General features: G+C 41.7%; 1 protein-coding gene across 1 annotated transcript in view; it reads left to right on the forward strand.

The window, feature by feature from the left end:
- Positions 1-14,185, forward strand: part of AASS (aminoadipate-semialdehyde synthase) — a 57,176-nt gene that overhangs the window by 39,759 nt on the left and 3,232 nt on the right. The window contains exons 16-23 of the mRNA XM_045792757.2: positions 826-936; positions 1,029-1,137; positions 2,763-2,903; positions 7,052-7,219; positions 10,455-10,550; positions 12,111-12,226; positions 12,910-12,998; positions 13,478-13,654. Coding sequence (XP_045648713.2) covers positions 826-936; positions 1,029-1,137; positions 2,763-2,903; positions 7,052-7,219; positions 10,455-10,550; positions 12,111-12,226; positions 12,910-12,998; positions 13,478-13,654 — 1,007 coding nt within the window. The remainder of the gene's footprint in view (positions 1-825; positions 937-1,028; positions 1,138-2,762; positions 2,904-7,051; positions 7,220-10,454; positions 10,551-12,110; positions 12,227-12,909; positions 12,999-13,477; positions 13,655-14,185) is intronic.

Below are 14,185 nucleotides of genomic sequence, written 5' to 3' on the forward strand. Positions count from 1 at the left end.
TTTTTTGTGATTGTGTAGTCCTAGTGCCAAAGTAAAACACCAAAGCCAGATTTTTAGAAAACCCAGTTGAAGTTGAGTTTTGAACACAGTTTCATTTTTTGCTTAGCATATAGATTTCTAACCATTTTGATAGCTTTTACACCAATCAGTACCATTAAAGCTTATTTCCTCCTTTGGACCTTCTTAGATTCTACTCCGTAATGTAACATCTGGGGCACTTTGACTTAGTTTAACCCAACCTGATAGCCATTTGGGAAATATGGAAGAAAAAGAAAAAGAACCTTATCTTTTAGTAGGGCAGCCAAGACAGACAGTCACAGAAATGTAAGGATGAATGGAATAAATCTCATTAAATGTTGCAAAGAAGTAGCTGAATGAATGCAGAAGAAGATGATCTGGCTTTGGGGGAATCTGGGAGAGCTTCTTGGAGGAGATGCTTTTTCAGACATTTCTTTAAGTAGGGTATGGCCTGGATGGGGGTGAGTGGGTGGACATAATATTCCAAGTAGAAGGTACAGTGAGAGTAAAGTTCCAGAGCTGGAAAAGTACAGGCTCTGAGTGGAGAATTAGAATAACTTCTTTGGTTCCCATATGTGGTTTATGAAGGAGATAGAGGGAGAGTAATGGAAAGATTAGATGAGGGTCAAATTGTGGAGGGTTTTAAATGTGATAACAGGATGAATTTATTCTGTAGTTCTCAAAGAGTCATCGGTCACCTTGAAGAGAATAATTTAATCAGAGTGATGTCTTAGCTTTAGTGCAGTTCAAGGTATATTGGAAGGTAGGATTGGGAAAGTTTCTGATTAGTTTCTCTCTGTTTTTAAGCTTGTTGCCTTATGCATTGCATCCTCTTGTGGCTAAGGCATGCATCACGAGCAAAGTTAACATGATCACTGCAAGCTACATCACACCTGCGCTAAAAGAATTAGAAAAGAGGTAAGTTTCAGTCATTTTCAATAAAGTAGCCCCATGGCATTATTTTTATTTTGTATCCAACTTTTTCTTCCTCCCCTTCCCACCTGTTGTAGTGTGGAAGATGCTGGCATCACAGTCATTGGTGAACTGGGATTGGACCCTGGTCTTGATCATATGTTGGCAATGGAAACCATAGATAAAGCCAAGGAAGTGGGAGCCACGGTGAGCTTAATTTACACCCAAAGGTCCATTTAGGAAAATATTGAAAGGCCCAGATTTTGGCGTACAGAAATAATCTTTTTATAATTTTGATTAACAAAGCTGCTATATTCTAACTCATATGCTGACTAGAAATTTCTAGTAAAATCCTTTAACCACAGAAATATCTGTATGGTAAAACAATGTCCAAGGTTTAACAATAGATTTTTAGAGAAATAGATGCTACTGTAATGTTTTGTTTTAATGAAAGATTTTAGACTGCTTTTGGAGATAGTAAGGTTTGACTTTAATTTTTTAATTTTTTAAAAAGTAGCCTTAAGAACATTTTTATTTTTTTCCAACTTGATTTCTTTTTTATTATTTTTAATTATTTTTAATATTTAAATTCAATTAATTAACATATAGTGTATTAGTTTCAGAGGTAGAGTTCAGTGATTCATCAGTTTTATATAATACCCAGTGCTCATTGCATCACATGTCCTCCTTAATGTCCATCACCCAGTTACCCCATCCTCCCACCCCCCTCCAGCAAACTCTTAACCCTATAGTTAAGAGTCTCCTATGATTTATCTCCCTCTCTGCTTTTGTCTTGTTTTATTTTTCCCTCCCTTCTCCTATGATCTTCTGTTTTGTTTCTTAAATTCCCCATATGAGTGAGATCATATGGTAACTGTCTTTCTCTGACTTATTTTGCTTAGCATAATACCCTCTAATTCCATCCACATCATTGCAAATGGCAAGATTTCATTTTTTTCCGATGGGTGAGTGGTATTCCATTGTATAATATATACCACATCTTCATCCATGAATGGATAAAGATTTGACTTTTATTTTTTTTAATGTTTTTTTATTACATTATGTTAGTCACCATACAGTATATCCCTGGTTTCTGATGCAAGGTTCGATGATTCATTAGTTGCATATAACACCCAGTGCACCATGCAATATGTGCCCTGCTTACTACCCATCACCAGTTTATACCAAAAGACTGACAATATTCCAAAGAATTTTTCCCACTTTTAAAAGTCAAACCTTTCAGTGGGATAGACTGGTGAAAGGTTTGACTTTTAAAAGTGGGAAAAATTCTTTGGAATATTGTCAGTCTTTTGGTATATAAAGTATCTTTACACTTGAGAAGGAACTATTGGATATGAAAATGTGATGAGTCAGATTAAATGCTTTAGGTTATATATATGTAACATGGATATAATCAGATATAGAATCAATTAGAATTATATTTTATATAAAGATTAATTATGTATTAATTTGATATTAATACAAATGATTTATACTTATGTATTACAAAATATATAATCAAATATATCATTTGAACACAAAAGTTAGGAGGAACTGACCAAGCAGAATTAATAGTTGGATTTTTAACTAGGACAGTATTAGTCACGATCTCCAGTTGATTTTAAAAATGTGTGTGTGTGTGTGTGTGTGTGTGTGTGTGTGTGTGTGTGTGTATACATATACATATATATAATCAAATGGTGTTTGGCTTTAAGGAAGGCTTAAAGGCTTTAAGGAAGGCTTTTGAAAGCCTTTGTAAGTTTAAGAAAAAAAAAGCAAGTTTACCTCATTTACCTCATTTCTGTCATTGTCTTTCATCCCTTATTTTACAGATTGAATCTTACATTTCCTACTGTGGTGGGCTTCCAGCCCCTGAACATTCAGACAATCCTTTGAGATACAAATTTAGCTGGAGTCCAGTGGGAGTTTTGATGAACATAATGCAGCCCGCCACCTACCTGCTCAGTGGAAAGGTGAAGGATTATCAGCAAAGCTTTAGAGATACAAACCTGCAATGACTGTCTCAGAAAGTCCAGACTCTTCCTCCCTGCTACCAGGGCCTTTGATAGTGGCTCTGCTGTGTGTCCTCCATTCTCTCCTCCACCAGTGTTTCCCAGTGGGTATTTTCTGTTCCACTTAATGTGGTCTACTGGCTGTTCCCAGCAAAGCCTGTGCTCATTCTTTCTTCTTCACCTTCTTGCAAGTGTTTCTGCAGTTTGAAAATTTACTTCTCAGCTTGTCTGCATATATAAATACAGGTTGTCTTGTGATTTATTTCAGCAGGACAAACATTTATTGGGTCCTGAATATGTGCTGAGTCCCTACTGAGTGCAAGGCATCAAAGGTTGCCACACCGAATGAAGTTCCTGACCTCAGAGAACTCATAGCTGGAATGGGGGGTGGCTCTTGGAATGGAGGTTTAGTGGGTCAGGGAAAGAGGCTAACTTGCTTTCCCAGCTGCAGTGTACCAGAATGTAAGAGCCCTCCGAATTCGGTGTTATTTTCATCATCCACCTCCTGTCCTGAAAAAGAGACTGGCCCACGTTTGGTGTACACTAACGTGTGAATGCAGGGAAAATTCTTGCTTCCATGGGGCAAATGCTTATTTTCAGGAGGCCGTATAAATGAAAAGGTGATAACCATGGGAGGGTGAGCAGAGTGCAGCCTGTGCGCGAGAAAGAGCTCGGGCTTTGATGTTAGTGGGCCTGGCTTTGTGCTCTAGCTCTGTCATGACCAGGGGTGCCGCTAGAACCGTCTGTGCATCTCTCTGAGCTTTGGGCTCCTTGTCTGAAGACAAGCAGTATCATACCAGCTGTGTAGGGTGCTTGCAGCGGGGCTCACTGGCATCAAATAGATGGCAGTCTGCCTAACAGCAGCTTCTCAGGCAGGTCGTAAGTCCCCAGCAAGAATTAGCTATGTAAGGAGATGGATGGTGGTGAGTGCTCAGGAAAAGCAAGAGGTTATTTTCAGGCAGCAGAAGTTGTGTATATTGAATTTGAAGTTTTTCCCTTTCATCCCAAACTCCTTTTGTGAAAAAGGAATGCTTTTTGCATCTCCCTGACACTGTGGAGGAGGCTGAGAGAAAACACGGTGCTTTGCTTTTCTTTGCTAAAATGATACTTTTTTCAAGGTCCTACTCAAGTTCCCTCTTGTGGACGCAGCTTTTCCTGACCACTCCAGCCCCCATTCACTATTCTTTTGTCCAGACTCCCACACTTTGTGCGTAAGAAGCTTCCGGATGCTGTATTATTCACTCAGTAATTCAAGTGTATCTGTCTCTCTCCCAACCCAGATTGTTAAACTTCTTAAAGCTTCTCTTGTATTCTTGTCCCTCTGTCCCCTCTGCTGCTATCACCCCCACCACGGAGCAGGCCTTATATAATTCAGGGCCTCATGATGGAGGGTCAGGTGACCTCTCTGGCTTCTGCTTAAAGTTGAAGCCTTAAACTTTTCCAGCAACTCAGGCAGTGGCCTGTGAACAGGATGTGTCTCACTGTCTAACATCCTTGCAGGAATTTCCAGCCACTGGCACCATTTTTAACTTCTAACTTCTCATAGTATTTCTAGCAACCATGATTCCCTTCCACATATTTGGAAGACAGTGGCTGTGTCTTCTTTTAGTTCTGCCTTCTCCAAGGGTGGTGGGACATTGATGGCACTGGGGGGGTGACGTGGCAGAGCTTCGCCATCATCTCCTTCAGCCTCCTCTCCCAGGCGACTCCATGTGAAACAAATACTCTCCAGATCGTGCTTGCTCTGCAAACACAGCTCTGAGAGGGGTTGTGTGGCTTTCTTCCCATTGCCTGCCCCTACCTGGACTGGACTGCAGCACCCAGCCCTCCTTTTAGGAGGAGCCACTGCTCTCCATTGTCCGCAACTATTTTGAATGCAGACAGCAGGTGTATCACTGGGGCCATGGTCTGGAATGCTGCACCTTGTCAATCAGTAGCCATCTCAAAATACTGACCCACAAATAAGCACGATTAGGGGGACAGTATGGTGTAGTAGAAAGAACATGGACATTGGAGTCAGACCCGGCTTCAGATCTGCCTCTGGGTGACTCTCAATTTCTGCTTCTGCAAAATGGGTTTGCGTGGACTAAAGGTAGTGTAAGTAAGGCACCTAGCACAGAACGGGTCCAGAATAAACTGTATATTTCCTGTATTTAAGTGTTTTGTCAGTTTAGCAATCAAGCTTATTGTCAGTCAGTGGTTGGGAGATGTGTGGGTGTGGGTGTGGGAAGAGCTGGATTTAGAGCAGCCCTTGGCCGCAGTGGGTAATGAGCCACTATTTCTGCTGGCAGTGGGTGTTGGGAGCGAGCACTGTTGAGTCAGAAAAAATGCATGTTCTCTGCCAAATAAATAATATGTCTTTCTTCATCCGAGCCATTAATAAAATATTAAGCAGGACAGGGCATATTCATGAACCCCACGATATGCCACTAGAAAGACAACTCTGGATTGATGTCAAATGACCGTGATTACCCAGTGATTTGGGGGACAGGTTGTTTTGGCAGCTGTCAGTCTCTAAGTGAATCATTACTCTTCATCTGCTCTGTTTTCTTCCAAGGATCTCATGGTAAACTTACGAACCAGCTGATTTATTTTTGATTGGTCAAGTACTGGAATATAGTAGTCTCTACTGAATTTTTCTTTAAAATAATTCCCTCACCTTCGAATAATTAAAAGCAAAAAGCAAAAAACTTCAGAATTGCCATGAGTTCTAGAAGTGAGATGTGTGTGGAGATCCTAAAGGTTAACATTTGCTTTCTTATTAGGTTTTTTTAAAATTTACAATTCTGATATAAGAGATTAGTGTGAAAGCAGTAGGGCAGAAATGGTCCCTCTGGGGATGTTCGCTGTGCAGTCCAGTGGAGTTTCCTAAGAAAGTTAAATGAGAAGCCCTCTTCGCCTCCTTCAGCTTCTCACTCCTGGAGTTTTGGTGGTGCTTGGTGCTCTGCAAACCTAAGCCTTTAGCTTCAGAGATGCCGCCAGGCCTGACCAGTCAGCATTGCCCGTTTCCTTCTGGGCCTTCGGCTACCTACACAGACATTTCCATTTTCTCTCTCAGACCAAGACACATGCGGAACCCATCTACGAATCAACTCTAGGGCTCATTAAGTTTGGCAGAAGACTCCTTTGGGTGGTTTTGTGCAGCGCAGACACATGGTCAGAAGCTGTTTCCAGTGGTGCAGGAGGGACAAAGCCAGTTCTACCAAGCAGCCCCAGATTCTCAGCCCTGATCTAATCACTCCAGGATGTTTTTCATCATCTCATAAACCTCACACACCAAAAGAACAATTTAGTGCTTTCATCAAAATCAAAGGGAAAAACATGCCTTGGTACATTTTGAGTGTGTGATTGGGGAGGGAGTGGGTAAGAGGATTACTGAGAAATCAGAAGAGCTTGGGAATTGACTTCTCACCAGTGGTAAGACCGGGGTAGCACTTCTTTGAGTTTCACTGTGTGTTCAGGCGTTGTCTTTCTTGTAAGGGGACATCTCTGCTACTCCCAGTTCCCAGTGTGCACCCATAGGTTGACTGGTCTAGGCTGGGAGCTCCTTGTACTTGCTCTAGCACAGCTCCTGGTACTGGGCGGACATTCAGTAAATGTTTGTTCAGTGAGTGAAGGAGGAAATGAAGGCAGAGATTGCAACTTCCTCATCACTCTCCTTCCCTCCACAATGAGTGTGATCCTATCGCGTGCATGGTAGGTGCCCCATTAATGCTAGCTGTGACAGAAATGGGCAAGACTGGTGCCTGATACACAGCGTTCAAAGGTGCACGTAAGTGAAGATGAAGTGAGGATCTTGCCACTGTTACCTGAGCGTAGCCATTTAAGTGAGTCTGCTGCTTTTAGCTTATTGTTTATCTAAAAACGAACCCCGTATGGGACATAATTCAGTGCCATCTTATCCAGATTTAAGTCAGATTTTAAAGCTTGGGAGAATCATGGCCTTCTGAATTGTTAGTGGAATAGCTTGAGTACGGGGGTGGATTATGGTAGTTTCATTACAGTTTTTTTTTTCCTCAAATCCTCTATTGCTTTCTTTTAAAATGTTGATTTCTTTGTTAATGCAAATAATGCACGTAGGTCCATTGTGCCTTTCCAACGTTCTTCAGGTTGTGGATGTTGCCGGGGGCGTCTCCTTTCTTGATGCAGTTACTCCCATGGATTATTTCCCCGGGTTAAATTTGGAAGGCTATCCTAACAGAGACAGTACGAAATATGCTGAGATTTACGGCATTCCATCTGCTCACACTTTGCTGCGGGGGACACTGAGATATAAGGTAAGCAGCTGTATCTGAGATGAAACATGTTGCCTGTTTTGATGTAAGTAATGTGTATGCTTAATTTTTCTTAGTAATCAAAATAATTTAAATAAACCAGGTTGAAGTCTGTTTCCTCAGGACTCTTTTGAGTGAATGTTTTAGGAGACAACTCAAGATGGCCTGAGCAAAAAGGGAACTTTTGACTCATGAGGAGTTGTGTGGGGGTGGCGGGCATGTGAAGGGTCACCTTCAGGTGTAGTGAGATTTGAGGTCAAGTGACCTCATGGGGACTTGGTTTCTCTTCACCTCTTCTCTCTTCCTTTGAGTGCTGGCTGCCATCCCAGGCTCTATCTGGTGACAAGGTGGTGGCAGCATCCCCAGCCTCTTTGGTTCAAATCCAGTGAGAACGAAAAAGTACAGCTAAAAATATCATCTTTGTCTCCTTAGCCCCTGAGGTCAGCGGGATAAAATATGCCCGTCAGCTTTTGCCTTTTGTTTCCTGTCCCTAAAGCTGGCGATGTAGTCGGCATCATTTCCCCCAAAGCAAATCTCAAATGTTTTTACCACAAAGTGGGGTGTAGATTCTAGGGGTGTAAATACAAATGTCCACCACGCATTTAAGTATTAATCACAAAGGAGTAGTGACAAGTATGATCAGATTAAGACAATCTGTGTAATAGTTTCCTAGGGCTGTTTTAACAAATTACTGCAAACCATGTAGTTAACCACAACAGAAATTTATTCTCACCATTCTCAAGGTCAGAAGTCTGAAATCAAAGTGTGGGCAGAGTTGATTTTTTCTGGAAGTTTGGAGGGGCAAACTGTCCCATGTCTCTCTCTTCTATTTCTGGTGACTGCCAATTCTTAGTGTTCCTTAACTTGGCATTGGTTCAGTCTCTGCCTCTGTCTTCACATCACTTCCTTCTGTTTGTGTCACTGTGTCCTCTTCTCTTCCTGTAAGGACACCAGTCATTGGATTTAGGGTCCACCTTAAATATAGGTTGGTTTCATATCAAGATCCTTAACTAATTATAGCTGTAAGTATCCCAATAAGGTCATACTCTGAGGTTCTGGGGTGGCTGTGAATTATGATGGAGACACTTTTCAACCCACTCCAAGCAGCATCTCTTAACATACCACCTCTCTAAAAATCAGAGGTCTGATTTTAGATCTCGATGCCCTGTGAGATTTCCTGGTGAGGGCAGGTAAGGGATTTGTCATGTGTGTGTTATCCACCATTCACTAATGATCTTTTTCTCTGGAGGATGGAAGACACATAGGCCCCTCCATTCTTGTGCGTGCTTTCCCCTTGCTCTTCTCTCTTCACTGGCTGCTGCTTTTGCCTGGAATATTTTCTCTCAGATATATTCCCACTCTTGTTCAGCTCCTTCAGGACTTTGCTCTCATGAGGCTTTCCATACCATGTTATTTAAGATCACAGCTCCCTCATCCAGAACTTTTCCTGTCCCCCTTCCCTACGTGGGGTTGGCATCAGGAGTCGGTGCACACTGGTAGTGTTATTCTTGTGTGCCCCAAATTCGTGTAAGAGCAGAGGTTATTTCCACAGTGTTGGCACATGAAGTGTGCTTTCTGGTTTGCCCTGTTTCTCCATGTCAACTCCTGTTTATTTTTATTTTTTTAGATTTATTTTTATTTATTTTAGTGAGAGAGAAAGGGGAGGGAAAAGGGCAAAAGGAAAGAGAGAGAGAATCCTCAAGCAGACTTCCTACTGAGCATGGAGCCCCACCCTGAGATCATGACCTGAGAAAATCAAGAGTCAGATGCTTAATGGACTGAGCCACCCAAGCCCTCCAACTCCTCTTTATTCTTAGAGGGAGAGAAAGCAACTACAGTTCTTACTCTTTAGAGCTTTTATTACATTTATTGGTACTGAGCAGCATTTTCAGTTAGGTTTTTATGTATATTTTTGTTGTCTCCTGATATCGGTTGTAAGCTTCTGGAGGGCAGGTACCTGTACTCCTGTGAATGTGATGTCCTCACGATCCAGGAATCAAATAAGATGTCAGTGAAAACCACCTAAGGAGATCTAGGAACCATGGATGTTCCACAAGCCTTTAGGCACAGCAAAAACTCTAGTCTGAACTGAAGCCATAACATCACATCTTTAGCGTTGGCAGATTTTTTGGTTCTGTTTTTTTCATTTTGTTCTAAGAATATAAGTAGTTGCATTTTTGGAGGGGTCCAGGAATTAGGATATTCTTTCATCCTTTTCCCCCCTTTTTTTTAAGTAGGCTCCATGCCCAGTGGGGAGCCCAACATGGAGCTTGAACTCAAAACCCTGAGATGAAGACCTGAGCTGAGATCTAGAGTTGGATGCTCAACCGAATGAGCCACCCAGGCGCTCCAGGAATTAGGGTTTTCTGATAGCTTTAGATATAGTCTCTTGCCAAATATGTGGACCCAGGAATAGAAAATTTTAAGAGCTTTAGGAATTGAATAAAGCTCTCAAGGCTGCGTATGAATGACAGCCATTCCCACAGAACCCCAGAAGGTAGAAGATGTTGCAGTGTTCATATCCACGAGGGCCACCATTCTGGGCAAAGCCAGCAACCCTTCAGTAACCCGAATATTCTTTCCAGTATTAGAGATCAGACACTATCATCTGAATATGACAGAGGGGCCTTGATTACTCTCGTGCACCTGCCTGTCACCTGCGTGTCCTTGCAAACCCAGCTTGCTGTCATCTTCCCATGGGATCTTTCTCGACTTCTTCTCCTTGACTCCCCTCCCCCACATTTGTGTGTTTTCCGAAGAAGCTCTCTGATTCCTACCTCTCTTCCTGCTCCCTATATGCATTAGGATAGTGGCTCCCAATCAGCAGAATAGATGATCTGTTTGGGGGAGTGTAATATTCTTACAAGCTCCTCCTCCCATTGTAAGAGAGGGAACTGTTCTATTAAATATGATTCTGCTGAACCCAGAAGTGCATAATATATGAGGACATTTGCCTTTCTGTTGTCAGAAATACCCCTCCCATGCTACCCAGAAACAGAAGTAAAGACCCGAGGCTTTGAAGGTCTGTTATGCAAAGCCGCAGAGTTGCTCTGACACTCTTGATTCTGGTCTGAACCTGAGATGTTTGCATCCATACAAGCAATTCCGATGACTACTTTCAGCCTGTCTTCTACATAAATTACAAAAATAGATCCCTCTTTTCAAAAAAGTTTTTTTTTTTGAATTTTTTTCTTTGAAGGGAAATATTTCATATACTACTTAATAATTCTTGTTATAGGGGTATGCCAAAGCTTTGAATGGATTTGTAAAACTGGGTCTTATAAACAGAGATGCATTTCCTGCCCTTCGACCTGAGGCCAACCCTCTTACCTGGGTGAGTGACTCCAGAATTACATGCTGTTTGCTGTTCTTCAGAAATGGTCAGGTTTGAACTTTAGTTTGGACCAGCAAAAGTGGTTATCCTGTGGCTTAGATAAACCCTAACCGCCCCCCGCCCGCCCAACCCCTTGTTGTGAAAGGATGAAGAGATCATGGGCCTGACCCACTGGGCTTATTTCCTGTAGCAGCTTGTACTATTTGATTGCTCCCTCAGCCCTGAGAAGAGGTGGATTTGGGCTCTGGGGTCTACCACTTGTCTAAGTGGTGACCCTGTGGCAGGAGATAAACTTGGGCCTCCTGCAACTGATAACCCCGGAGAGCTATTGGTGGTATCACAGAACTGGACTCCCTACCCCCAAATGCCATCAGTTCTCTCATTTGGTCATTTTTAACCATGAGTTTCAGTCACTGAATTTATGCCCATATTTGTGTTGCATTAAAATCTTAGAGTCTCCAGGTTGGAAGGGACTTTGAAGGCTTGTAATTGAATGTAAAGCAGAGCTTCCACTAACTGCCAACTGTTACTAGTGGGTCATCCAACTTGAACCAGTGTGCCCATATTCCAGTAGAAATGCCCAGTAGAAATGCCAGTAATTTATCACAAGGAGAAAAAGATCAGTATTGCTAACTTTTGTATTCTTGCTAGCCGTTGCTTTAGATTCCGTTTTTCATGTAGCTGAGAGCCTTCCAAATCTGTTTTACCCTTCATAAATGTACATGTCGGACAGGAGTGAATAAACATCTATAGAGTGAATTCTGAGGTTGAGGCAGCTGGATCGGGAGAGTTGGTACAGGTATTCTTAGGGGGAATCTCAGTATTTTGGTAGCTACATTTAGAATAGGGGCTGACAAACTTTTTTCTCTTTTTTGGGGGGGTAAAGGACCAGATTGTAAATATATTAAGCTTTATGGGCCATACGTACTCAATTCTGCCATAGACAAATACAAAGACAAATGAGCGTGGCTATCTTCTAATAAAAATTTTCTTTACAAAACCAGGCAGTGAGCCAAATCTGGCCCATGAACCAGTTTGTTTTTCCTTAATCAAGAGCATAACATTTTCCCTTGGAATCCTGGAAAAAAGTCTTGTTATAAAAGTAGAAAAAGCTATGACCATTGCTTAAGTGTTATTGCTTTGAGATTCTATTATCTGCAAGGTCTTTCTCATCTCTTGAACCTACAAAAGAACTCTGGTTGCTACTGACAACCATAGCAATGAGCCCCTTCTCCTTGATCCTGGCCAAAATGGACTATTGGAGGGTGAAAGAGAATGGGTAAAAAAGTAATGGAGAGGATGGTAAATATGGTGCCATCTGTTTAGTATCGATTTCATGTTATGACCCATTTTTATTGCTGAAATATTGTTTGGTATATCATTTATTGGTGGGTGAGTGTGTAGACATGTACGTGTATGTATGTGTGAGTATTACAGTTTACTATTTCTAGTCATTTCTAATTTAAAATTGGAGGTGCATTTGTGATCAGATTAATAGGATGATTTCTCAACTGATTATTTATTAGGAACTTAGAGTTTTATCTTTATTTTTATGACCAGAAAGAACTCCTTTGTGATCTGGTTGGGATTTCACCCTCCTCCAAGCATGATGTGCTCAAGGAAGCTGTCTTTGAGAAACTAGGAAGAGACAATACCCAGCTGGAGGCTACTGAATGGTAGGCACCCACCAGTCAGCTTAGAGAGCAAAATACTGGATTCCTTCAATATCAATAAAAATATCAATGATTTTTTTAGTCCTTTCTAGTCAAATACGGGTCAAGATAGAACCAGACATTTTACATTGTCTTTGATTAATTTGCTGCTCTAATGTTGGCCTGTTGTAGAGAGATTGTCATGTACTGTGTTCATGTGGGGATAAAAAGTAGATAAAGAGAGAAATTCAATGGCAATTATTCCTTGGGAAATACTTATTTTGATAAGTACTACTTTACTTATCAGTTCCCAAGAAAGGTGGGGTATTTCTTTCTCTTCTGTAGGAGATTCTCCCAGTCTTTTGAAACTACTTTAAAAGTTCATTCACACAGTGGCACATTATACTGGTCTCCTTAATGTGGGAGAACTAACCTGTGACTTAATCTCCCAAGAAGCTTTGCAGCAGCACGCACTTACAATGTGTCAGTTCTGCTCCAGGGAGCACTGCCTTGGGGAGCCTGATGATGCTAAAGATGAAAAGATTACTAGTGTACTGTTACCTACAATTTAGGAGAGTCTTATAACTTGGACTGTCATCTTATGATTCTTCCCTTTCAAGATAAAAATCCAAAGAGCCCCCTTCTTCTTCCCAAGTGAGATTGTGTGTAGGACTTGACCTAACACAGCCACCTCTTGTCCTTCTCAGGTTGGGCTTACTTGGGGATGAACAAGTCCCTCAAGCAGAGTCTGTGGTGGATGCCCTCTCCAAGCATTTGGCCAGGAAACTCTCCTATGGTAGGCCGTGGGGTATTAGCGAGGCCTCCCGGAAGCGGCGTCCTAAGATGCAGTCAGCGCGACTAGTGAATATGGTGGGAGGTCTGGCGCCAAGCAGTAGGGATGGGGAAGTATGCTAGGGGGTTAAGAGCACTTGGGCTATTTTTCCAGAGGGAAGAATAAGAGAATTATTGAATAGGAATAAGGAATTATTGAATAGGAAAGGAACAAATTATTAGTTTTACTTTTAATGCATTAGGGAAATGCTGAAGGAGCATTTTGGGGGGAAGACAGTGATACAAACCTGGACAAAGGAACATGGCCAGAGTTATCAGTTTTTCCCTTGGCCTTTGGGCTAAAGAGCAGTATAGATAATTGCCTAAGGGCCATGTATGACGAGAGGAGAAGTTTGTGAGAGCAAAAGGGTAGGAGCAGATGAATTGGAATATTGGCGTTGTAATGATAATGGCATTTAAGAATGTCTGTGTATTTATTTTAAGGACCTGGAGAGAGAGATATGATTGTGATGAGAGACAGTTTTGGAATCAGACATCCTTCTGGACATTTGGAAAATAAAACTATTGATCTTGTGGTTTATGGGGACATCAATGGCTTTTCAGCCATGGCTAAAACTGTGGGGTTACCCACTGCTATGGCAGCCAAGATGTTACTTGATGGTAAGTTCTTTTGTTGGAGATCCGATTCTGTGTCCATATCATCTCCAAGTCATTCAGTGCTTGGACGTCAAATAATTACTCTTGAATATGACACTGGTGCTCACTGAAAGTGAGCTGCCTCAGAAAAAGTACTGACTGACTGGGCGATCACCTTATGGTGAGTAAAAGCCATGGGTTTTAGAGTTATATCTGTTTCTGGCCCCATTCAGTCACAGGATGGCAGAGTGATGGGGTGCTAGTTACTCAGCATATCTGAGCTAGAGCTCCCTCATCTTTAAAGTGGGGATTGTCATCCTAATTTATAGTGTGTGTGTGTGTGTGTGTGTGTGTGTGGCGCTGAAGTGAAAGAATACATAAAGCTCCTACCACATACATGATCCCCCAGGCAATGTTAACTCTTCCTTTTTTTTCCTTTATTTTTCATATTTTACGGGTGTTAACACTGAAAGAGCAGAGAGTATTCACTTCCAGATCCCCAAAAATACAGACATGTTTTGTTAATCTTCATTTCTCAGTATATTGTCAGCACTC

This window comes from Ursus americanus, chromosome 3, assembly GCF_024610735.1.
Source record: "Ursus americanus isolate L20-20 chromosome 3, mUrsAme1.1.p, whole genome shotgun sequence".
NCBI classification, from domain to species: domain Eukaryota; kingdom Metazoa; phylum Chordata; class Mammalia; order Carnivora; family Ursidae; genus Ursus; species Ursus americanus.